This window comes from Pezoporus wallicus, unplaced genomic scaffold (genome assembly GCF_028554395.1).
Source record: "Pezoporus wallicus isolate ANWC-B61680 ecotype Strahan unplaced genomic scaffold, APGP_CSIRO_Pwel_v1 scaffold_6446, whole genome shotgun sequence".
Lineage (NCBI taxonomy): Eukaryota > Metazoa > Chordata > Aves > Psittaciformes > Psittacidae > Pezoporus > Pezoporus wallicus.
Window position 1 is genome coordinate 7,470,492 of NW_026636264.1, and position 23,478 is coordinate 7,493,969.

The window sequence follows — 23,478 nt, forward strand, 5'->3', positions numbered from 1 at the left end:
AGTGGAATTACTATGTGCCTGCATGTGCTTAGACCATGATCCCTTCCAATTAAGATCTGATTGACATTTACAGGAGAAATGACTGTACCCAAAATAAAAACATACACTGTATACTGCTGCAACAGTGCAGTTGAAAATGTAAATATTCTGCATAGATCCAGTGCAAAATGGAGACAGACAAGTCCCAATTTACTCATAAGTTTCAATTGCTGGGGGTTAATAGAACAGGTACTAATAAAGTTTAAAGTCTAACATTCACAACACAGTATTTCAGTATTCCACTGCTAATTTTACTATTTTTAACTGCCTTTTAAAATCAGCAGGATTTAAGTCTTCCCTCTTCCCCACTTCAAGTCTTATCATTTAAAAACTGTTCACTTTTCCTTTGAAAACAAAATCCCAAAGTCTGATCTCACATAACATAGGTGTTTTGTTTTGAAACCCCCAAGAAAAACTCGCAAGCTCTGAGTCAGCAGTGACTCAAAAACTATGTAACATTATTACCTGAGAAACTGAATTCCTGTTGAGCTCAGTGTCGCATAAAGAGACCACCCAGTTTTTTGATTAGAAGAGAGTTGCATTGTGACAGTCCAGTGCATGGACAGAGAAAGGTTACCTCTTTTTATGACATAAAAGCCACACCTCTTCATTTGGAAGGGGATAATTAAAAACCTGCTGTGAGTTGTAAGATATCACGTCATCATTACAGTGATTATTGTTCTGTTTTCCTGCTACCAAAAAATGAGTGTCTAAACATTTTTTAAAAAAGAGATAAACCATGTGCAAAAAGAGTGAATAAAATGATAGGAATTATGTTTTGCAAAGAAACGTGCCAGCAGAGAGTACTGATGGCACTTTTTGGCCTTCTGTTTTCATGCCAACAACCAAAGTTGGGAGCTGAGGCTCCCTACAGTATTACCATGAGAAAGCACAGCTCAGTGCGCACAAATTAAAGATGTGTGCAACTGTGTATTAAGGTGTCTAAACAACATGAAATTACAGAAAATGTTTAAAACTCCCACTTAAACAGTATGTTAAAACTGTTGTTGGAACTTCTGGCAACATTTTAAAGTGTAAAGAACTCAAATAACATGAAAAGTACAAACCAAATGAAAGACACATTCTAAAGCACAGCTATAAAACACGTAGAATTAATCAAAGCAGTATTTCCGAAAAAATACCCATAATAATCTAATACATATTTAATACACACCTCTTGTTTCTACAGCATGAATACATTTCCTCACAAAGTTGAAACCTGCTTCATTTAAGAACACTATAAAAAGAAAAAAAAGGTAATTATTTTCTTATGTAGCAATACACAATTCTCAGTGTTTAGCTTCACATGTTAGTCAGGAAGGACTGATACGCATTTATCCATGAGATTACGATACTTATTCTGCAATAGTATTCTCATAGATAAAACCTTTCCACTCAAAACTCCAACTTTCAAATCATTAGAGGATCATTGCAAGCAGGATATTATACTGTCTTGTTCAGAAATCAGTAGATTGTCTACACATATATATTTGTGTCAATATATTAATATGTTAATAACATATGTGATAATATGATACTAATGTGCACTTGTAGCCCATAAAGCCAACTGTATGCTAGGCTGCACCACCAGCAGTGTGACCAGCAGGTTGAGGAAAGCGGTCCTTGCCCTCTTCTTCAAACTCATGAGACCTCCCTGAGTACTGAGCCCAGCTCTGAAGCCCCCAACACAAGAGGGACATGAAAAGCAAGTCCAGAGGAGGCCACGAAGAGGATCAGGGGGCTGGAGCACCTCTACTATGAAGACAGGCTGAGAGGTTTGGGGTTGTTCAGCCTTGAGAAGGCTCTAGTAGACTTTACTGCAGTCTTTCAGTACCTAAAAGGTGCCTGCAAGAATGCTGAAGAGAGACTTTTAAAACACATGTAGGTTTAGAACAAGCGGGAACAGCTTTAAACGGAAAGAGAGTAGATTTAGATTAAATATTAAGAAGAAATACTTCACTGCAAGGGTGGTGAGACACGGGTACAGATTGCCAGAGAAGCTGTGGATGCCCCATCCCTGAAAGTGTTCAAGGCCAGGTTGGACAGGAACAACCTGTTCTAGTGTGAGGCATCCCTGCCCATGGCAGGGGGGTTGGAACTAGGTGAGCTTTAAGGTCCCTGAGAACCCAAACCATTCTGAATCTAATACAAGTACACACATAAATCTCATAGTATCTTTCAGTACCCTCATTTTGTTACTCAGTGTATATGTAAGAGGTGCATATAGACCTAAAGCCCAAAAGATGTGATGGGCTGAGCCCAGTTGTATGAGGTACAACAAGGCAGTGCCAGGTCCTGCACTAGGTCACAACAACCCCATGCAATGCTACAGGCTTGTGGAAGAGTGGCTGGAAAGTTGCTCAGCATAACAGGACCTGGGCCTGTTGGTCAACAGCAGCTGAACATGAGCCAGCTTGTGTCCAGGCAGCCAAGAAGGCTGACAGTATCCTGCCTTGTATGAGAAATAATGTGGCCAGCAGGACTAGGGAAGTGACTGTCCCCCTGTACTGGGCACCAGTGAGGCTGCATGTTGACTCCTATGTTCAGTTATGGGCTTCTCACTATAAGAGATACATTGAGGTGCTGATCGTGTCCCAAGAATGGCAACAAAGCTGGTGAAGGGTCTGGAGCACAAGTCTGATAAGGATCAGTTGGGGGAACTGGGGTTGTTTAGCCTGAAGAAAAGGAGGCTCAGGGGAGATCTTATCACTCTTCTACAACTACCTGAAAGGAGGTTGTAGTGAAGCCGGCGTTGGTCTCTTGACACAAGTAACAAGCAGTAGGAAAAGAGAAAACGGTCTCAAATTGCACTAAGGGAGGTTTAGATTGTGTATTAGGAAATGTCTTCACCAAAAGGGTTGTCAAGCACTGCAACAGTGTGCTCAGGAGTCACCATCCCTGGAGGGATTTAAAAGACATGTAGATGTCTTTTAGTCTTACTAAACCATGCAATTTGCAGACATCGTTTAGTAGACTTGGTAGTGCTAGGTTTACAGCTGGACTTGTTCTTTCCCAACCTAAATGATTCTATTATTCTATATAAGGATATTATTTCAACATAATGGCATCCTTTTTCATTTAGGAATATAGACTACTGATAGAAACTTTCTACAGTTTTGTAAAATATACTGTAGCTTCAAAGCCAATCAAATTTTCTTCCAATTTATGTTTGATAGTAACACAAAAGTTGAAGGCTTTCTCACAGTTTACATAGCTTAGGATGTGCTTTTACGTAACCCAATCATGTAATACAACAAACAGTTATTTCATAGCAATAGAATGAAAATCTAAAATAATTAATCTCTCACACACGTATGCAGAAACCTGGACATTACAGAAATCTACCAATATTTGGTAACTATGTAAGTAAAGAACTTACTTTCTTCCTTCTTGCTAATAATGGCTGGCAGGGTGTAGATCTGTAGACAGAAAAAAAAGCAGCAAGTCAATCTTTGTGCTGTAAATTCTTTACTGCCAGGTTTGTTGGTAGTTGCAACAAGCTGTGAATTAGCTTGCCTCTAGGGAAATGCCAGCCTTGCCTTTCATCTTCTCCTGATATTGAACCCCCTAGCACCCAGGTTAAAGGTCCTGTGATAGGACAATCACCTAAAATGTGTTAGAAGTCAGATTTGCAGACTCCCAAATAGTCTAAAACTCAGTACAAGTACTGATCTAATTTCTGTACCGTTTCAGTCAAGCAAGACACTTGTAGAAACAATTTTCTGTCTCCTAAAAGCAATCAACCATTTTTTTCCCCCCTTTGATACAGGTCTGACATCACCCTCATTCAGTGACTATTTTAAGAGCACACTAATAATGGGAAGAAATCTGACTGTCTCTTAGTAGCTTTCAACACAGTTTTATGCTCTCCGCAGCGCCTTTCAAGATGGTGCTAATTGTTTACTCCATGACACTGCCCAAAAGTGTCTTTACCAGGGCAGAAACTACTGGTTCACAAATGTTATCTGAACCATCAATCATATTAGGCAACATGCTATCCTGTTAAACATTGAATATCCCAACATAAAATACTTAAAGGCTTAAATTCACTAAGAGTCCTTCTTTTCTATCTACCATAACTCTACTTGCAATAGTGTCTCACAAAGAACAGAACTGAATTTGCCTGTATTTTAAGAGTCTGAAAGGCATACTAGCTTCTTTCTTTAATAGGTGTGCCACAAAACTGTTAAAGGCAAAGAAAATGAAAAAAATATCCTTACTGGTTCCTTTCCATCCATAGCTTCGAGCCAAAGTTTTCGGTTAGATTCCGAAAAAGCCTGCAGTGTGATGATGCCAGGTCTGTCAAAAACATACACTGATGTTACTGATTTCTTTTTCTCAAACAGTATCCAAAGTCAGAATCCAAATACATATTGACATGAAGTGAATACATGTAAGACAGAGAGAAGTCAGAGAAAGATGAAAGCTTCTGACACAACAAATAACTGAGGTAGATTTAAGAACAGGTCTGTTTTTTAAAAGTTTGGTACTGCAACATGTAATTTTAGATGCTTAGTCTTCAGCGCTACAACCCTCTAATAGGTATGAGGTACCTCCATATTGCAAGATGAGTTATACACTTGCAAATGGGATCCCATACAACCAATTTTTTACTGGGGAGGCGCTCAGGGTGGAAAACTTAAGGACAAGATACATCAGCTCAATTTGACTAAATATGTCTATACCTGAGCTCATTATCTACTTTCTTTCATAGCAAACGAAGACCAGTAGGTACTTTTAATCTAAAGGTCATCATATCCTGAAACAGACATCCAAAGTCAATGAAAAGAAATATCCCCTAAAACAGTTGCCTCAAAAGAGCACTTTGAGATAGTATCTCAAGTCTGGAGATGTAAAGCCAATTGAGCTGAGTATTGTCATGGTGCAGGAATTTTTTTTTGAGAGGAATCAAAAAACAAGTTATTTCTGCTGGCTGTATTCTAACCACTATGACTGAAGTCAGAAAAGTGGCATATCCTCTCTGTTGATGAAGCTTTGATGTTGCATTGAAAAAGAGTCATGGAACTAGTGAAGGGATGAGGGAACCAATTTCAATCTGTTCCTTGAATAACTATATGAACAGACAGGGAGATACAAAGAGTTAGCCTCTATTTGTGATCACAGGCAAATGAGTTCTTTAACAAATGTTTTGAAATTAATTCACTGATTGGCCAACATAGAATGCCCACGTGACAGTAGGAAGTCCAGCTCCCACACCAGTGTAGTGTATCTCCGCTCAGACTTCCAGCAGACTGTCCAAAACAGGGATCCTTCTATGGCAGGTTCACAAATAAAGGACACTATAGATTTTATCTTCCGCCATTAAAATGAATAACCAAAAAACTACCATCCTTCCCCACCTCCTCCAAAAGACCAACACTTTTACCTTGTATTTAAAAAAGCATGAGAGAAATCAACTGGACAACACAAAATATCAAAATGTGTTCACATATAAAAATTCCAAGCTATTTTGTTTGCTATCTACTATCAGAAGTATGAAAAAATATAGTTAATGCAGATTAAGATGTATAATTGTTTTTCTGTTTTCGTAAACTCTAAATTTATTTGTGTTTTAATATTCTATTTGCTTCCTACCCACAGATTCTTACCTAGGAATTTTTCTCACAAAAACATTTTAGAAATAGAAACTGATTTTTTTTTTTTCTTTCTACTGTGACTGCTGCTTAATATTTTAGTTGGAAAATTGCACTTACAGTGCCTTGGTCAGCATGTACAGAAGGAACAGAAGTTTCTGAGCGTTATTTTACTTCAAGCTGTGAGATACCTCTTTTAGCTCTGGATTTCTCACATAACCTGTTATCCAAGTCTGCAGTCATTAAACAGCATGTTTTAACACACAAATACCTAATACCATAATCCCCAGAGTAAATTTTAAATTAATTATGTCTTGAAGGGCTCACATTGTGTGCTCCCCATTACTTGTTCACAAGGGTTTCTTTCAGTTAAAATGATTCTTTCAAGAAATGAGATGGGCACATCAGTCTGCACAGATTTCTAATGCTTTAATAAAATAGTATTTCATATAACGTTTCAGAGAATGCTGCAAATAATAATGCAGGGAGAGAGATACCTCTGTGGGTTAAAGTGTTTGGAGACAGAAGTTGCAAGAATATTTTGAAGACTGGTATAGATGCACGGTTTTAACAAGAGCTCTTCATGAGGAGAAGTCATACCCTCAGATTACCAAGGAAATTTATGTTTTACTGTCAGTTTTCAAAAGTTTTTAAAAAACTTTAGGTTTTTATTTTGCAGGTGATGTCCAAGATTATACTCCCAGTAAACAACATCAAGTCTTGAATTTAAAATTAGTTCAAATGTAATCATTATCACAGTCTTTCTGAATCTTCAGTATTCCAGTACTGTGTTTATATAAACTGGCTCACATTCTTAGTCATTACTGACATCAGTAATGGCCACTGCATTTTCTCAGGGGAAACTCGTTCTATCAACGTAACATTCAGAAGAGATGGATGTTGTCCTTGTATGTGAACTCCCACCAAATATTTCTAGGTATTTCATTGTCTATTTACCTTGCTGACTTGTACAAAAAATCAGTACTTCCCTGCTGAATACCAAATTAATTATAAGAGTGAACTTTCCACCAGCCTGTGAAAGTCAGATCCTTACAATAATGACCTAGTAACTTTGTACTTTACTCCCGTTTTAACCTTCTGTCCAAGTTTTCAGAATACCCATAACTTACAGGCCATGCAGATATAATCAATCAGAATGTTCAGAATGAGTAAGTAACACGTAAGAAGTGCCTATAACTGTCTCTTTGATGAGAACTTGAAGAACTGCAGATGGAACTAATTTTTCTGTGTAGTTTTTTTGAACTGTGTATGTTCTAATAGAGTAAGGAAGACAGAAGGGACAACACTCACTCGTGAATACATTACAATGGTATCACCACAGATGTGTCTAACAAATGCAATTCTACATCGAAAGAAACAACTACCAATTTCAAATACAACCTGTCAATTCAAGCTCAGGAGGTTTCAAGTGACCAATTAGTCTCAATATTTGTTCATATCAAATTTCTACTTCTTAAACCTGAACTCACTCAGAAATCTATTCTAGCAAAATAATGTATTATATTTGAAAGCACCAAAGTAGCCTCAAAATTATCACATAAATACAGCAGGTCTGAATGGAACTTAAAATGACAGCAGCAGTCACAAGATATTTCTTAAGAAAACGACTACAAAAGTCAGTCTATTTACCATATTTTAAGGGAAAAATTAATTCAATATTTCTTTTTATTCCCAAGCTTGGAAAAAATATGTTTACAAAGTTCTGTGTACACATACTTCAAATACAGAAAAGCTGTTTGAATCTACTTTTTATAATATCCAGGAACAAGTGAAAAATAAACTAACCAATGTGCAGAAGTAATTTTCAAATAAGAAAAATTATGATGTGCTATCATACATTTCTGAAGGAAATATACTGGTACAGAATATGCTTATTAAGTATTTATAAAAATACATCTGATCTGTTCTTAAAAGAGGGTAGTCGGCTGTGATACAGGTGATACTAGAATTCATCTTGTATCCGCATGCAAACATAATGTACTTCAGACAACACATTCTGTGTAGTAGATTTCGTTAGAAAATAGGTTTGAACAAGAACCAAGTCCTGAGAGCCTAATTTGTCTGTATACAAGCCTATTGAGAAATATGTGATCCTATTACAGGAGTAATTATTAGATATTGGTTACAAGTGTTTCTATTTTTAATTATATTCAATTTGTTAAAACAATGAAAAAAGAATCAAACCTCTCAAATACTTCAATATCGAAACAGAAACGTTTGTCAATTGAATCTGTCTTTCTCCTGATGCAAGATTTTAGCTTGAATATTTCTGGTGAGCTTGTAACGAGGCCATTCTATAAAACAAAATAAAACAAAATTGGCACAGACAGTATGCTGATACATCTTGGCTTCACATCTTAAATTTAACTGTATGAACTGTCCAAAGAACGTGTCTTAAAATAGGGATTAAAATTATTTAGGAACATATACAGTAACTTTTCTGTATATAAAGTAAGACTACAGTTAACAGCTTTCTGACACATACTTGTTATTTAATCATTGTATTTCAGAAAACTCCCTAAATTCAAACTTTACAAACATCTGTATATCTGATTATATGCTACATGTTAGAATGAGTATTATTACAGTAATCAAATGCTGAAACAGGTTGTCCACAGAGGTGGCCATAAGGGTTTCCATCCTTGGAGATATCTAAAACCTGACTGGACACAGGCCTTGATAACATGCTTTGGTTGACCCAGCACTGAGATTAGACTAGATGATCTACAGACCTCCTTTCCAAACATCATCCATTCTATGATTCTGTGCAAACATGATTTGATTTCTTATGCATTTGGTACCATCACATTAGAGAATTTATTCTGCAGTTTATGTATAATTTAAAATAAATATTTTTATTTAAATACTTTATTTGTCTACGCTATAAAAGACATGCACTGTTTCATGTATGAAACCAGCCTTATACTATGCTCACATTTTTTCTTTTAACAATTCCTGGATGCTTAACATAAAAGATGGAATATACAGTTCATGTATGTGCAACTCACCACTTTTCCACCAGATTTTGTTTCAGCTATACTCATTGTAAATGTTTTTGTTCCTTTATCGTAAGTGCAGTAATGTTTTACCCATGTAAATCCAAGAGGTCCTAGATTGAAGAGAGATAGTATTAAAAATAATTATTTTGGCATTTTATCACTATTTTAATTGGAGTTAGAGAAATAAAACATAACAGCATCCACATGTAGCCTATAAAAATCAAAAACTCCCCTAATTTTTTAATTTGGACATGTTATTCAGGTATAATTTTCAGATACTGCAGCTTTATAAGGTTGGCCAACAACGTTAGAGCAGACTGATTTTCTTTGGCAACTGGAAGGGTAATAGCATTATACTAGTGTAAACAGGCAGGGGACAGGAAAGTTCCTGAGGACTTTTCTGCCTAGGAAATACAGCTGAAGATTTTATCATCCCAAGTAAAGCGTGAGGATTCAGTATTACATCTTTTCTCTGAGGGAAACCTCCACAGAATTGGAGAAGTCTTGAAGTCAGAGTGCATTTACCTTTACTTTCAGCGTTCTTGTCAAGGCTAACAAATGCTTTTGGTAGTTATCAGAAGAAGGCTATTCTACCTGTTACCTTAAAAGAGTGGGTAAAATGGCACTGGCTCAGAGGCAGATTTAATCTTACGTAGTTGAACATCGAAAGGTGATTACATTACGTGAAAGGAAAGGAAGGAAAAGAACAGTGCACTCTGTGCATAGTGGGTTAGAGATGAGGGATAAAATTCTGGGTGGCAGAGGTGGCACCTTCAGCAAGAAACACTGGCCTCTTGCACTGGAAGATGTCCTTCTGTAGAGGAGGTGTCTGTAATGGTGGTGCACAACTGATTGTGTCTATAAACTGACAATTGCTCACACTCACAACACCAGAGTATAACATACATAGGGATTCGCTAGTCTTCAATTTAGATTCATTTGGGATTTACTAGTCTTCAGTTCAGATACATAAAATCAACAGCAATCTCCAATCAGTGGATGTATGCCTTATAAGGAAAGGTCATACCACACTTCTTAATTCTACTGCAAAGTATAGGGTTTCTGATGCAGAAGATATTTTCACTCTTGAATTACCCAGAGTTTTGCTCAGGCACTGCTGTAAACCTGTAGTGAATCTGAACACACATTGAGATTAAGCTCAATGGTATTTTAAATTTCATCTATAGCCTAGCTTAGATACAGCTATTTATAGTGTGCTCTTTTCTGTGAGGACATGGAGTAAATCCTCCCAACATTTCCATAACTCTCTCCACATCCTAGATGTAAAATTAAGATCTCACACGATTTTCTGGAAAAAAAACCAAACGTTTAATGTAGCACACAGAGAACAAGATAAGCTCCCGGATTCTTACAGACACATCTGGAGGGCTAGTGCACTGCAGAGCACAGGATAATTCAGGTTTTCGCAGTGTGACTGCTCCACCTTGGGTCATACCATGAAGGAAAAGATTGTCTTTCCTCTTGGACAGCATTACGCTTCAGAGGTTGGCATTCAAATACGTCCCTTCTCTGCAGAGCCATCACAAAGGTAGGTGCCAAGGCAAATGACACACCCATATATATGTGTATATGTATAATGCAAATTCAAAATAGGAAAGGACTGGATTATATTTTCAACCCACATTTGATTTTCCAATTCATTTCAATGGGAGTTACTCATGGCAAAAATATGATACTGATTTTTTTCAAATTACAGTATACTGGATCTTTTAATTATTTTTAAAATTAAAGAGCTCTAAATAAGAAACCAACAACCAAGTATTTCAATTTATTTTTAACTTAAACAGTTCAATAAAAAGGAGAGGTTTTAAAAACTGAGTAGTTTTGCTATAGATACAATGCCTTTGCCTTCTAAATGCAGACTTCCATAAAGGTGTACACAACATTGTATTGGTCATGCAAATCAGATGCCTGGCAATCCAGAAATGCAGATGTGGAAATTTACACGGTCTGTTATGCTGATTAGGAGAAAGCTCTCCAATCACCAGCATTCTGCAGGAAGGTCATGATGGGAATTGAAAAGTCAACTGGTTACCCACCCTCAGGTTCTGTTCCTATATTTTAACTTATTTTCACTTAGGAAAACAAAATATATAATTACTCTGAATCGATTTTTCCTCTCACGATGTTTTATTAACTCTTTTAGCATATATAAGAAAGATGAGCACACTCAAAGAGGGTTTAGATGCGTCTAGTCACCTGTTTCTCGTTAAAAAATTGTAGCTGACACCTGTGTTGTGGCTTTACGTCCGTTACTCATGACTCTCCACCTGAATGAAAACAATTCATAGCCTACTGCCATTTTACTTTTAAACATATTTACTATCATACAGATCAGTAACAAATACACACAGGATTTACTCTCCAGAATAGCAAGCATTTAACGCAGTTGCCCATAATTTGACAAGAGTCTATGGGATGATGGTTGTAGGAAAGTAAACTGGCACAAGAAGGAAATTTATAGCTAGTGTCTTCCCTACTGACACAGAGATTATAGGCCCTGTTACCCTTACTCCAAAATAAATAAATGAACAAATTTATTTTCAGTAAGAGGATGTCAAGTTGGCCTCTCACTATTTAATGAAGCACAGCATGTGCTCAATGCTCCACTCCTTTTCTGCCTCCCCCATTAGCAGAGCTTAGTGTAATTTCCACTTAAAACAGGTTCCTTTTATCATTATTACTCAATTAAAAGGCCTTTTTAAAACTTTCAGTGCTACCGAAGGTAACTATGATAAGCAGTGAGGTTTCTTTCTTTTAGCTCACATCTGGAATAAAGATTAATTTAGTTATTTGAGAAATCAATTATTTATGGCTCCATGTAGTCTCTTCAATTATCATCTAAAGTGGGAGCACTGAAGAAGAGATCCTCAAAACTGAGAAAAAGCGGGGTCAAGTCTGACATAAGAATTCTATATCCAGATGCCTTCCATTTATTTTTAGATTGAGAAATCAGGTGCAAAGTTGTATTTAGTATTTTTGCATAAATGTGAAACTTGCACAAGCATGTATGTACACCCTATCTCAAAATACTGCTATATACTTTTCTAGTGTCAGGATGATTTCCACAGCAACTAGAAAAACGAATAAATATATAAATCTGGGCACCCCATGCAATAATAACTCTTACTCAGGATTTTGCATGGTACTTCACGTGATGTATAGTTTTGAATTCTCTCATTTGACTTTTCACATATTTCCTGGTTCTGTTTTTATTCATAACATGATGTATTGTTAGGCTTTTCCAAGTAGTTTCAGACACTTAGGACAACTTTAGTTCTGATCCTTCATTTAGTTCGTCACTTCATTCTCATGTCTCATGAACTGTATAAAACATAGGCATATTTGCAGCTATTTTGAAGCCGCCAGACTGTATTTAGAAAACTTTTCTACTTCTGTTTTCCATTATGTACATGTTCATTTATTCTTAAGGTGGCTGGGTTAGTGGAGACTCCTGGTACAAGGTGGAAGTTGCTCTTGCTGGGTGAACATAGGCCCTGTTCAGGCAGAGAAAGTACAGGAGACAGCAGGGTTTGACAGATAAAGACAAAGCAGAGTGCTGGGAGCTTGCAGTTCCTGCAGCAAAGCATGGGGCAGCCAGCCAGAGCAGAGCTTCCTACCATCCTCTAGGGTGGCCAATAGCAGGCACCTACCCACAAAGCCCCAGGGGGCAGAGGTTGAGTTGCTTACAAGTGATTTGATCCCCATTCCATCTGACCATAGCTACTCTGAATGCTTTTAGAAAAGTCACTTATTTTTCTTTTGAACCGCTCAATCATTTGGAAAGGAGCCAGAGCAGGAGTCTGCAGACATTCAAACTTGTTGCTTTGTCCGGCTAACTAGACCATTTTCTTGTCCTCACCTTTGATGCTGTGCCTTTCAAATTCAGTTAAAAAGTACATCTGTTATACTCACGTTTCTCCTGCACATACAGATAGCCTTCCATTGTCCACTGACTTGGTGGTCTGTAATCCTGGTTGGCTGATTTCATTCTCTGCATGAGTCTCTCCACTTCCTGCCTAGTGCTTTCAAAGTTATTCCGGGTCTAACACCAAGAAAAGGAAACAAACAAAAAACCATGTTATCTCATGAAAGTACTAATAATGCCAAGGAGACTGGTTTGGAGACCAACAGAAGTATTTACGAGAGACATAAAGAAAAAAAAAGGCAATAAAGAATAATACTCTTCATTGCTCTAGAAGCATAGGAATAACATAGTAATGCAGAATTCAACTGAAGCACACAACTGTAATGCAAATATAGTTGAGAACAGTAACATTCCTCCTTCTGCAGGTCACTAAACTCAGAAAGGAGGTCATTTTACATCTTTAGGTATGCTTACACACTAAGGATACAGACAGACAGGCAAAGACAGACACCAGTCTTATAGCATAACCCCAAACCTGAAGTAGTGAGTCCCACTGAACCACTTGAAGTACACTGCATAAAACACTGATCTGGGTCAATGCCAGGCTAATGTCCCTAAACAGCTGTGCTTTCTCCACATGTAGAAAAGACAAATGTACTGTGTATCTGTATCTGCAGTAATACCACAGCTGCTGATACTCAGAATAGGCAGGTTACTGTCATGAACGTTTTTTCACATGGCTATACAAACGCAACAATTAATTATAACATAAACACACTAGGAAAGAAAGAGGTCACAAGTGACCGAACTGTGCCAAAAGCATGAAAATACTGTGTCTGTCCTAAATATCACATGTGTAACCAGGCAAAGAATTACGTAAAAAGTTGGGTTATTCATATTTGCTAATATCTATATGCATGGACATGGAGATTTTTCCTACTGAATTCAGTGAGGCCAGGGTTTCCCCTCCACATACCTAGCATGGTATAGTGGAGGAGAACTGTTAAGAGGTGTCACAGGTTTGATAACACACATTAAATCTTCTTCCTGAAGAGAAGAATTTTTACTATAGGGGATGATACAATTCTTCTCTGAATTGTTCACACTGTACCCTTAGAGTGAAATATCAGGTCAGACCAAACTTAAGAGAAGGCATTTTGAGACCTGCAAGAGGGATATGCCATTGAAGGGAAGAATGTCCCCATTTTGAGAACTTACCTCTGTCTAGTAAGTTTTTAATTACTACTTTTAAGCAGCCAGGGCATTGAATCAGATTATAGAAAACAAAGCCAAATGGACATACAAAATACACCACTGGCCAGCTGGAACAGTGGAAGTGACAACAGGTCATGTTAGGACATGGTAACCTGTTAAGTGCTGCTGGTCTACCACTACTCTGCTACTCCTACAGCTGTTACTCTCTTGCTCTAACAAGTAGGGGAATTTTAAGAGGAGAAACAGCGGCTCAGATCAACTGTTCTCTAAGACCTTAACACAGAATGCAATGGAAAGGAGCATTTTTGACAGCTTCAACACACAGTCTGAACACAATTTTCCCTAAGCACTGTACTCAGTTTGACTTTCCCTACATAAATTGTTGCACTTCAGACTGAGGTAGGGTGGTGCTCTGAGAGACAAGTCAGTAGATAGCCCAGCTGGCAAAAGGAAGCTGTGGATCTAGATCTAAAGCCAGAATTCAAATTTCTGTGTAACAGCATCAGATGATTTACTATACCCCACTACATCTTTACACATGTTTCTATAATGTATAATAAAAATACCATAATACATTATTCCTTCTGCCTAAGTTCACATCTCCCTCTACCCTGTAGTCTATTTATACGTCAAGTTGTACTTTCATCATATTTAAGAAGAGATTAAGTTTAATTATTTCTTCATTAACACTGAATTTAAAAAATCCCTTAATAATTCTGTTTCTTTAGATATACGCGTAGAAGATACTGACACATACTGACTTACAATGCCAGTTTGGGTCTGTGCTGTGGCCTCATGCTCCTACCAGAATTTGTCACATGAAAGTAAATAAAATTCATGGGCTGAAGCACATTTTTCACATTTTCACTGAAACTGTGATGTGCGACAACACTGACACCTTGTGCCTTTATCTGAAAGGCTCAGTAGCAAACCAAAAGTAGCAAATACCTAATTTAAAAGGACAGGAGGCTAAGATGCACAACAGGCAGAGAACATATGAATCATAGAATCATAGAAGAGTCAGGGTTGGAAAGGACCTTAAGATCATCTAGTTCCAACCCCCCTGCCATGGGCAGGGACACCTCACACTAAACCATGTCACCCAAGGCTCTGTCCAACCTGGCCTTGAACACTGCCAGGGATGGAGCATTCACAACCTCCCTGGGCAACCCATTCCAGTGCCTCACCACCCTAACAGGAAAGAATTTCCTTCTTATATCCAACCTAAACTTCCCCTGTTTGAGTTTTAAACTGTTACCCCTTGTCCTGTTACTACAGTCTCTAATGAAGTGTCCATCCCCAGCATCCCTATAGGCCCCCTTCAGATACTGGAAGGCTGCTATGAGGTCTCCATGCAGCCTTCTCTTCTCCAGGCTGAACAGCCCCAACTTTCTCAGCCTGTCTGCATACGGGAGGTGCTCCAGTCCCCTGATCATCCTCATGGCCCTTCACTGGACTTGTTCCCACAGTTCCATGTCCTTTTTATGTTGAGGACACCAGAACTGCACCCAATACTCCAGGTGAGGTCTCACAAGAGCAGAGTAGAGGGGCAGGATCACCTCCCTCAACCTGCTGGTCACACTCCTTTTGATGCAGCCCAGGATATGGTTGGCTTTCTGCGCTGCAAGTGCACACTGCTGGCTCATGCTCATTTTCTCATCAACCAGCACCCCCAAGTCCTTCTCCGCAGGGCTGCTCTGAATCTCTTCTCTGCCCAACCTGTACTGTGCCTGGGATTGCTCCGACCCAGCTGTAGGACCTTGCACTTGGCATGGTTAAACCTCATCAGGCTGGCATCACCCCACCTCACAAGTGTGTCAAGGTCCCTCTGGATGGCATTCCTTCCCTCCAGTGTATCAACCGAACCACACAGCTTGGTGTCATCGGCAAACTTGCTGAGGGCGCACTCAATCCCACTGTCCATGTCAGCGACAAAGATGTTAAACAAGACCGGTCCCAACACCGATCCCTGAGGGACACCACTCGTTACTGGTCTCCAGCCAGACACTGAGCCATTGACCACAACTCTTTGTGTGCAGCCATCCAGCCAGTTCTTTATCCACCGAGTGGTCCATCCATCAAATTGATGTCTCTCCAATTTAGAGACAAGGATGTCGTGTGGGACAGTGTCGAATGCTTTGCACAAGTCCAGATAGATGACATCAACTGCTCTACCCCTGTCCATCAGTTCTGTAGCCCCATCATAGAAGGCCACCCAATTGGTCAGGCAGGATTTCCCCTTAGTGAAGCCATGCTGGCTGTCACCAAGTACCTTGTTGATTTTCATGTGCCTTAGCATGCCTTCCAGGAGAATCTGCGCATTTGCATTTCAATCTAAAAGGAAAAGGTTAATCATCTAGAAGGATTTGACTTATTTCCTCAAGCACTGTTTTAAATGGGTTCTATACCTACATATGATCAATGGACATAAAAGGGGATGGGGCTATGGAGGTGTGCTGCACACACTTAATTGCAGCAAAACCTGGAAGAGTGCAGTACTTCTAGGAATGAGATCTACATTAACAGCACTAGTGGCAACGCCATCTTCCAACTTTGAGCTAACACGCCTCTAATAGTAAGATGCTACAGTGAAAAATGTATTTTATTTTTCAGTAAAGCACAAGGAATAGCAGTTGAGCACAGTAAGGTGCTCTTGTATTCCCAAATCTGTTTCATACTCTCTAAGTTCAGTAGTCAAGACAGTACCTACAAAAGCTGATGTAGCTTCTTTGACTCTAGTGAAGCTATATAAATTTCAATTAGGTATCTTTTCTTGAAAGAATAAAATGGAAAAGAAATGGAGTCACCACAAACATACAGTATTTGGAACAAATGATAGAATTCTTTCACTTTTTTTTAATGAATGTGTTCTGTACTTTGACGTTACTTGTCATGAAAAATGTGGCTGGCCCATTATTAACATGCTGAACTTCACATTTTGCTTTAAATGCAAATAACAGTGGCTCTAATGCAAATGACTAATAAAGATGCTTTGTATCTACTTACCTGTATGTCTTTGGAAGTGTAACATTTGAGTTAACATTGAAATAAATATACAGTTGTATACAGCAGTTATGAGGAGTGAAAAAGTATGTTGATTAAATGCATCTTTATTATTTCTGAAAACTATGGAATTCTTGGGCACGGTTCATCTTGTATGGCTCAAATTCAGACCAATCTACTGCAGAAGATCCACCTGCTCAGTTGAGAGTAACTCTCTACACAACTAACAGAACATTTCTTCAGGTGGAACTCAATGCTTGTGAGAGCTGGTCACCATGGAGGAAGGCCCCACCAATTCTTTGATGCTCCAGAGAAGAGCAAGAGAATGACTTTCTATGTATGCTTCATATACAGTGGGAAGCTAGCATAAAAAGGACAAGCTTTTTGTAGCAACCTGAGATCTTAAAGAAACAAACTGTATCATTCTGTACCAACTGGAGCATTTCTGGGACATCCAGTCACTCCAGAAGACAGGCCTCACTCTCAAGAAAGCATTTACGCAGGTAAATTTACACATTAAGAGTTCCAATAAAGTGCTCTGAGACTACTTTAATATCCCGAAATTAAATGAGCCAAAAAAAAAATTAAAAATAATAGTGTAAATATAAATCATCCTTACGTTCTGCAAATTGAACTGCAGTTGCTGCTTGTATGGTGCAAACTCCTGAGCCAGTTCATATCCTTCATGGTAAAATGTAAATAATCCTTGAAGAAAGGCCAAGAGCTGAAAAGGTAAGATTGAGAAGTATTATATATTTTTAACATGTGCTTTTAACACTGCATGACATGAAGATACACTAACGTATAAAGAATTAGTATTGCCTGAGATAGGAAAAGGTTCTTAGCAACTGCTGCACACTTTTTCTATTCAGGTGCGTATTAGAAAACAAAAACTAAGGACAGTTGATTTACTACTTGTTTTCGGCACCGAAATATTGCAAACTACCACCAAAACCCACTCTGTGTATTAGCTCCTGGAACACTCTTAGCTTTCATTATTTGCAATAGAAAAGCTTTGCTGAGCAATCCATGGTCAGACCTTAGGAGAGAGGTTCAACAAGCTTTTTCGTCATGAAGGTGCCATTCCCATAACAATTTAATTCACTGTCCTAGTCATTTTAACCAGAATTCCAGCTGGAGTCTTTGGTGTTGTGCATTTTCTAAGTTCATGCTTTCAGAGTTCAAGGGTTTTTTTCTTCAAAATATTTTTTCACTTTCTTCATACTAATTGCTATGGCCTATTTTCCACAAATGAGACTCCTGAAAGTATGTTTTGGACAGCTTAATACAACACAAGGAACCCAGACTAATTCTTCCTGTCAGCTGAAGTTTGTGCATATCCAGTTGAAAATTCTTTTTAAAGTTTCCTTTAAAAAAAGCTGAAGTAGTAAAAAGTGCAAGTAGATTTTAGCTGTTGAATTAATGTACTCCTACAATCTATTAGTTTTAAAAACCTCCTTACTCTGTTCTACAAAGCATTTTGACATTACTGTGTCATCTTACCTGCTATTAAATAACAAGCATTTAAATTTTTATTATGGATTGCTGTCTTTGTATCTGTAATTTAGCTTATAAAAAAAAGGAAAACAACAAAAAAAGATATATTAAGTGTATGTACAAAACCAAAAGCTGTAACAACAGGACAGATTTATCTCAGTATATTACAGCCACAGGAAAGCTAATCATTTAGGCTAAGTAACAGGCTGTCCGGGCTGCCTCCTAACTCAGTAAAAAACCCACAGGTATTCAAGAACATAATTCTTTTTCCTTTTTCAAACTTCTCTCTCAGGATGGGATGAATGATCCAATGCAAACATCTATCTCTCTCTGTCGGCTACTGAAGTAGCCTAGACTCAGGCAACAAAAATGCCATAATTCATATTCAATGCATTTTTCCTTGTGTTACCAGTACCATAGATTATTGTAAGTGAAACAGCTTAAAAATGTAGCTTTTACTGTGTTTATATTTTCTTTAAATTTACACTCAGCCCTACTTGAGGAAATGTAGTTAAATTGTTCTGCCTCCCCCTTCCCTACTACTCACTATCGTGCTAAGGTAACACGCCTATTTTCAGGAGAACAGCTAAACTAATGTTTTGCAATTTTAGAACCCCATCCATTTGGCATCGCAAGGCATTCCATACCTTCCAACGAGCAAACTTCCACAGCTTGGCAGAGGAGAGATCAAGGATGCAGCACTATGGGCAGATGAGCTAACATGATAACTTGCTGCAATCAGACCTGCGTCTTGCTCTCCCCTTCCTGCTCCTCCTCTCATTCCCCATTCAGCTTTGTCACACATCCTTGCACACCACAGAATCACAGAATGGTTTGGGTTGGAAGGGACTTCTGGAGATCACCTAGTCCACCCAAGCAGGGCCACCTAGAGGGGTTACAGAGGAACATGTCCAGGTGGGTTTTGAATGTCTCCAGAGAGGCAGACTCCACAACCTCCCTGGGCAGCCTGTGCCAGCTCTGGCACTAAGCCCTTCAGTGAGCATCTCTGCCCCAGAAGCCTGCTGTTCTGCTGCACTAGTAAGCTGAAGCAGTTCAAAGTCAACAGACCATCAGTGCTAGCAGAAATAGAAGCATGCAGGCATGCCTGGTAGAAGGACTTGGCCCTTGGTTTTTTACTGGTATTGCATGATCAGATAATCTGGCCTTGGGCAGAGATGATGAAAGCCCATGGCTACCCAGTAATTTGGTCATAAAACCTGAAGAACTGAGAAGATCCTTGGGTATAACAGCCACCTTTTATGGGGCCTCTACAATGGGTGTGAATTCCTGAACCACATCCCACCACTAAACAAAGGGACATGAACACAACATGGTCAAACAAAGGGCTCCACAGATTGTGGAAACAGTCTCACCTTGACCTGATCATCTGTCCACCTGAAATCACTATCTCAACTAAGGACTTAGGCCTGAAAGTCTCTTACTGGTTATTCAATTGTTCAATTCTGAGGAGGGTCCAAATACAACAATTTATCTTAAAAAGCTCCAATTACATAAACAGAAAGAGTTCTGTAATTTTAAGGTTTATAATGTATTTCTAGAAACAATTACATACAAGAAAGAATACTATTTTCCTTTTTCATTAATAAAGTATAAAATAAGTAAATAAATAATAACTAAAGCTCTGGCTCCAGCTGTGCAAAGCCTGTGCTTACAGTCTAGATTTATTTACTCATCAGTGTTCTCAACTACAGCTCCTTGAGATACAGCAGCTTAACTACTCCTGTGATTACTCTGACTTGGTTCAGTCAAAGGGACATGGTTTAACTTTTACTTGTAAGCAGAGGCCTGCTGCTAAACCCTTTCAGCTAAAGAAGCAATGGAGGAGTAATGAGTGCTCAGTGAAATTGCACCAGACCAGAATGTTAGAGCACGCCAAAATTACAATCAAAGAACTAGTGGGAGAAAGTACGTCAGCTTATGCCTGAATTACAGATCACTTTAAAGGTCATTTCAGGAGAGTGTACTATAACTATAAACTGTTTAAATTTCAGCTTCAATACTTAAAAGAATTTTCTACCACACAAAATGATTTTACAGAGCACAGAGAAATACCGAGAAAGAAAATATTTAACACAAGATGGCAGCAAAGCTGAATTTATCAGAAAGCAAAAAAACAGCAGCAAAAAAACCCTGAGAAAAATCTGAACACATCTTGGTTAAAAGTACTTCTTATGTATTCTGGCAGCTGTTCATTGGAGAGGATCTGGCCCTGAGGTTCTCTTGGTCAAATACTCTCTGAGCACTTTGAAAAAGAGGAATAAAAGAAAAGTAAAAATACACTCTATGCAAGTCCTAAACCAGCTTATTTCAAGTTATGTGTTGAAACAGACATTGAGGATGGTATTAGCTCCTATGGACATGTCACTAGTGGTGGAAGGAACAGGGATCAGAAAATGCCCTGTACCCAATGGGCCTGTGTTATTAAGGCATCTTCATAACCACTTCCATCAGGGGAGGTACAACCATAGCATTGCACAGAAGAGATCTAAAAGCCAAAGACTTTTGCCCTAGGCTTATGCTCACATTGGGGTTTTCTTGTTGCTGGTGTTAGAAATGGTACTACTGCTAAAGGCAGGCTCATAATTTTAAGGAGATTAATATTAAATAATGAAGAGCAATAGCCTTTTTTCCTTTCAAAAAGACTTTTAGAATGTATTTTACAGTGGTCTTCACATGTAAAGAGGTGATTTGTTCCCCCAAACATCACATACAATGCCTGATGTGTTCATATTGACACTTTTTCATTTCAACAAGTGCTTTACAGTTACTTCATTCTGAGTATCTACTCAGCCACATCAAGAAAGAGGTCTGAACTCCACAATACAATGCTATTCAGTAACCCAGCACCACAAGGATTTCAACACAGAACCTGAAAGAAAATCCAACCACTTCTTGAGACTTTATTTATTTTGATGTAGAGCTGGTGACCTCAAGTCTGCCTGGTCATTTCATTCTCACAGGAAGAAGACTGTAGTTAGGTTTTGGATAGGGGAGGAATTTGACCTTTGGCCTGCAGCACATCAGCCAGAAGTCCCTATCTCCCTGGTTTAATTTTTTTTTTAGAAGTAGATAGCATTTATTCATCAGATTGAAGTGATTGTAGTTAATAATGCGGAAAGCCCAAGGAGAAGAAATTGACTTTAATGTCCACAGTGCATGCAATTACACCAGGGTTTGTGGTTTTGTGTTTGTTTTTCTTTTGTTTTAAACAAGCACTTCTGGTCTTTTGTGATACTTAAGGACCACCCCTCACATTTCATATAGTTCACTCCTTAGGAACCCTGGGCCCTGATTTCTATAGGCCAAGGAAGACCTGGCACTGCTGAGGGACAAAGTGGAGCTCCAGGAAGGCGTTTACATTTCTCTCAACAAGCATAACATCCTCAGAAAGTGGTGTTGGTTTAGACTAGCCTCTCTGGGCCCACAAAGACAAAGCCAAGATGAGAGATTATTGTCACTTACTATGCTTTGCTGTTTAACTTGCTGTAGATGTTAACACTATTTTTTTGTCTTTGAGAAAAAGTTTGAATTAATGATCTGTATGAAAAGTTTTATGCCTTGGGTTTTTTCCCTTGGAAAAAGTCAGGATCTAGGAAGATCACAAATAGGCAGCTGTCAGTTACTCACAGTAGTACAAATCAGAGACTCCTTCAAACGAGATACAAAGAACAGCAGAGAAATCCACGGCCTGAGGAGCAGCTGCAAAAGTTTACTCCAAATATTGTAATTCTCTATTCAGAGTATGAGTCACTAGCATTGTGTACCTTAAAATCTCTCCCTGCTCTTCCCCAGGAGGAAACATACTCCACTGCTAGCAATTTTTACTGTCCTACTGTCCTAGGTGCAACCCACCTGTCAATTTTTGCTAGGCTACTTCTCCCACTCAGGTTCCCAGACCATTCTTACCCTTTGGCATAGACAAACTGAAAGATGCCGGAAGGAGCTCTAGCAGATAATTTATTTTTCAAGTTCTATTCCCATGTCCTTCTTATCCTTCTTCCACACGGGCATCACAAACTTCCCCTTTACTGCATTAATAGCCTTTCTTTTATTTAGTTAAACTCTCCTTCAAAGAGTCTACTAGTAATATGTCAGACAGTTATACAGAGACATAGCATTGAGCTGATAAACTGGAGGCATAAGCAGCACACACACTAGAATGCCCCACAAGCAGCAGAGCTCCTGAGGAGAAGCGTCTTAATAGACAGACCACCAGGCAGCTTCTAGCATCTGAGCATTTGCAGAGCACACAAAGAAAAATGAATAATATAGCAATTCTTTTGATTTGTGATTCTAAAGTGTTAGGCTTTGTCCTTATCTACTTGCATCTAGGAGCACATGCTCGTACTTCCAACATCACTTACATGAACTCTGCATTTTTAGAAAGCTTATTTTGAAGACTTCATTTTTTTCTTCTTTTGTTCTCATGGTATTGCTGATGTGTATCATAATCTACTTGTATACTTTGCTTTATACTTTTATTCTAACACACTGTATGCAACAGACTAGGAACAAAAAAAAAAACATAAGAACTTTGAGGGCTCAAAATTTTATAACTGATGTTGCAATTTAAGCTCTATTTATATCCAGACTGCTTATAGAAAAAATCCCATCTGGAGCCAGAAGACGCTGTCTGCAAGGGCTGTCATTACCCAGCCACCAGAGTACCCGTACCTTCCTCTGGAACACCAAAGAATGACCTGTGCATAACAAACTGGACGAAATGCCTACTGATGTGACACAGGATGCTAACTGATCCACTCAAAAGTAAATTTTATGCACTGGATGTGGACACCTGGTAACAAGAACACCCAGGCCCATGAGACTGAGCCTACCAGTAACCTCCCCTGCTTGCTTGCCCAGTATCAACACTGGTGAATTGATAAATCGCCCTCTCATTTTAGTATTTCATAGCTGCTGCTGTGATGGCTGACAATGTAGGGACAGCTCCTGGTCAAAAGGATAAAGCTCAGTGTGTCCAGATAATATATATAAAATCAAATCTATTTTTCCTCTCTGTGTAGCACATAGAATGAAAGATGCCCTATTTTAACTATATGGAATTGCACAGTAATATTTCCCTATATACAAAGTCATCTAAATTTAGAAAGTTTCTATTACTTTAAAGGAGCATAAAATCTCCTATACCAGGGTCAGAGCTAGGTCAGAACTGCTAGATTTTTTCCAGGATGTGAGAGTT

General features: G+C 38.6%; 1 protein-coding gene across 2 annotated transcripts in view; it reads right to left on the reverse strand.

The window, feature by feature from the left end:
• The window catches only part of ARHGAP42 (Rho GTPase activating protein 42), a 154,869-nt gene that overhangs the window by 24,736 nt on the left and 106,655 nt on the right, over positions 1 to 23,478 (reverse strand). For both annotated transcript variants that reach the window (XM_057399797.1, XM_057399796.1), the window contains exons 7-13: positions 17,380 to 17,484; positions 12,590 to 12,719; positions 8,663 to 8,763; positions 7,839 to 7,948; positions 4,260 to 4,338; positions 3,419 to 3,458; positions 1,214 to 1,276 (exon numbers count right to left, since the gene is read on the reverse strand). In XM_057399797.1, the coding sequence (XP_057255780.1) occupies positions 1,214 to 1,276; positions 3,419 to 3,458; positions 4,260 to 4,338; positions 7,839 to 7,948; positions 8,663 to 8,763; positions 12,590 to 12,719; positions 17,380 to 17,484 (628 nt within the window). The remainder of the gene's footprint in view (positions 1 to 1,213; positions 1,277 to 3,418; positions 3,459 to 4,259; positions 4,339 to 7,838; positions 7,949 to 8,662; positions 8,764 to 12,589; positions 12,720 to 17,379; positions 17,485 to 23,478) is intronic.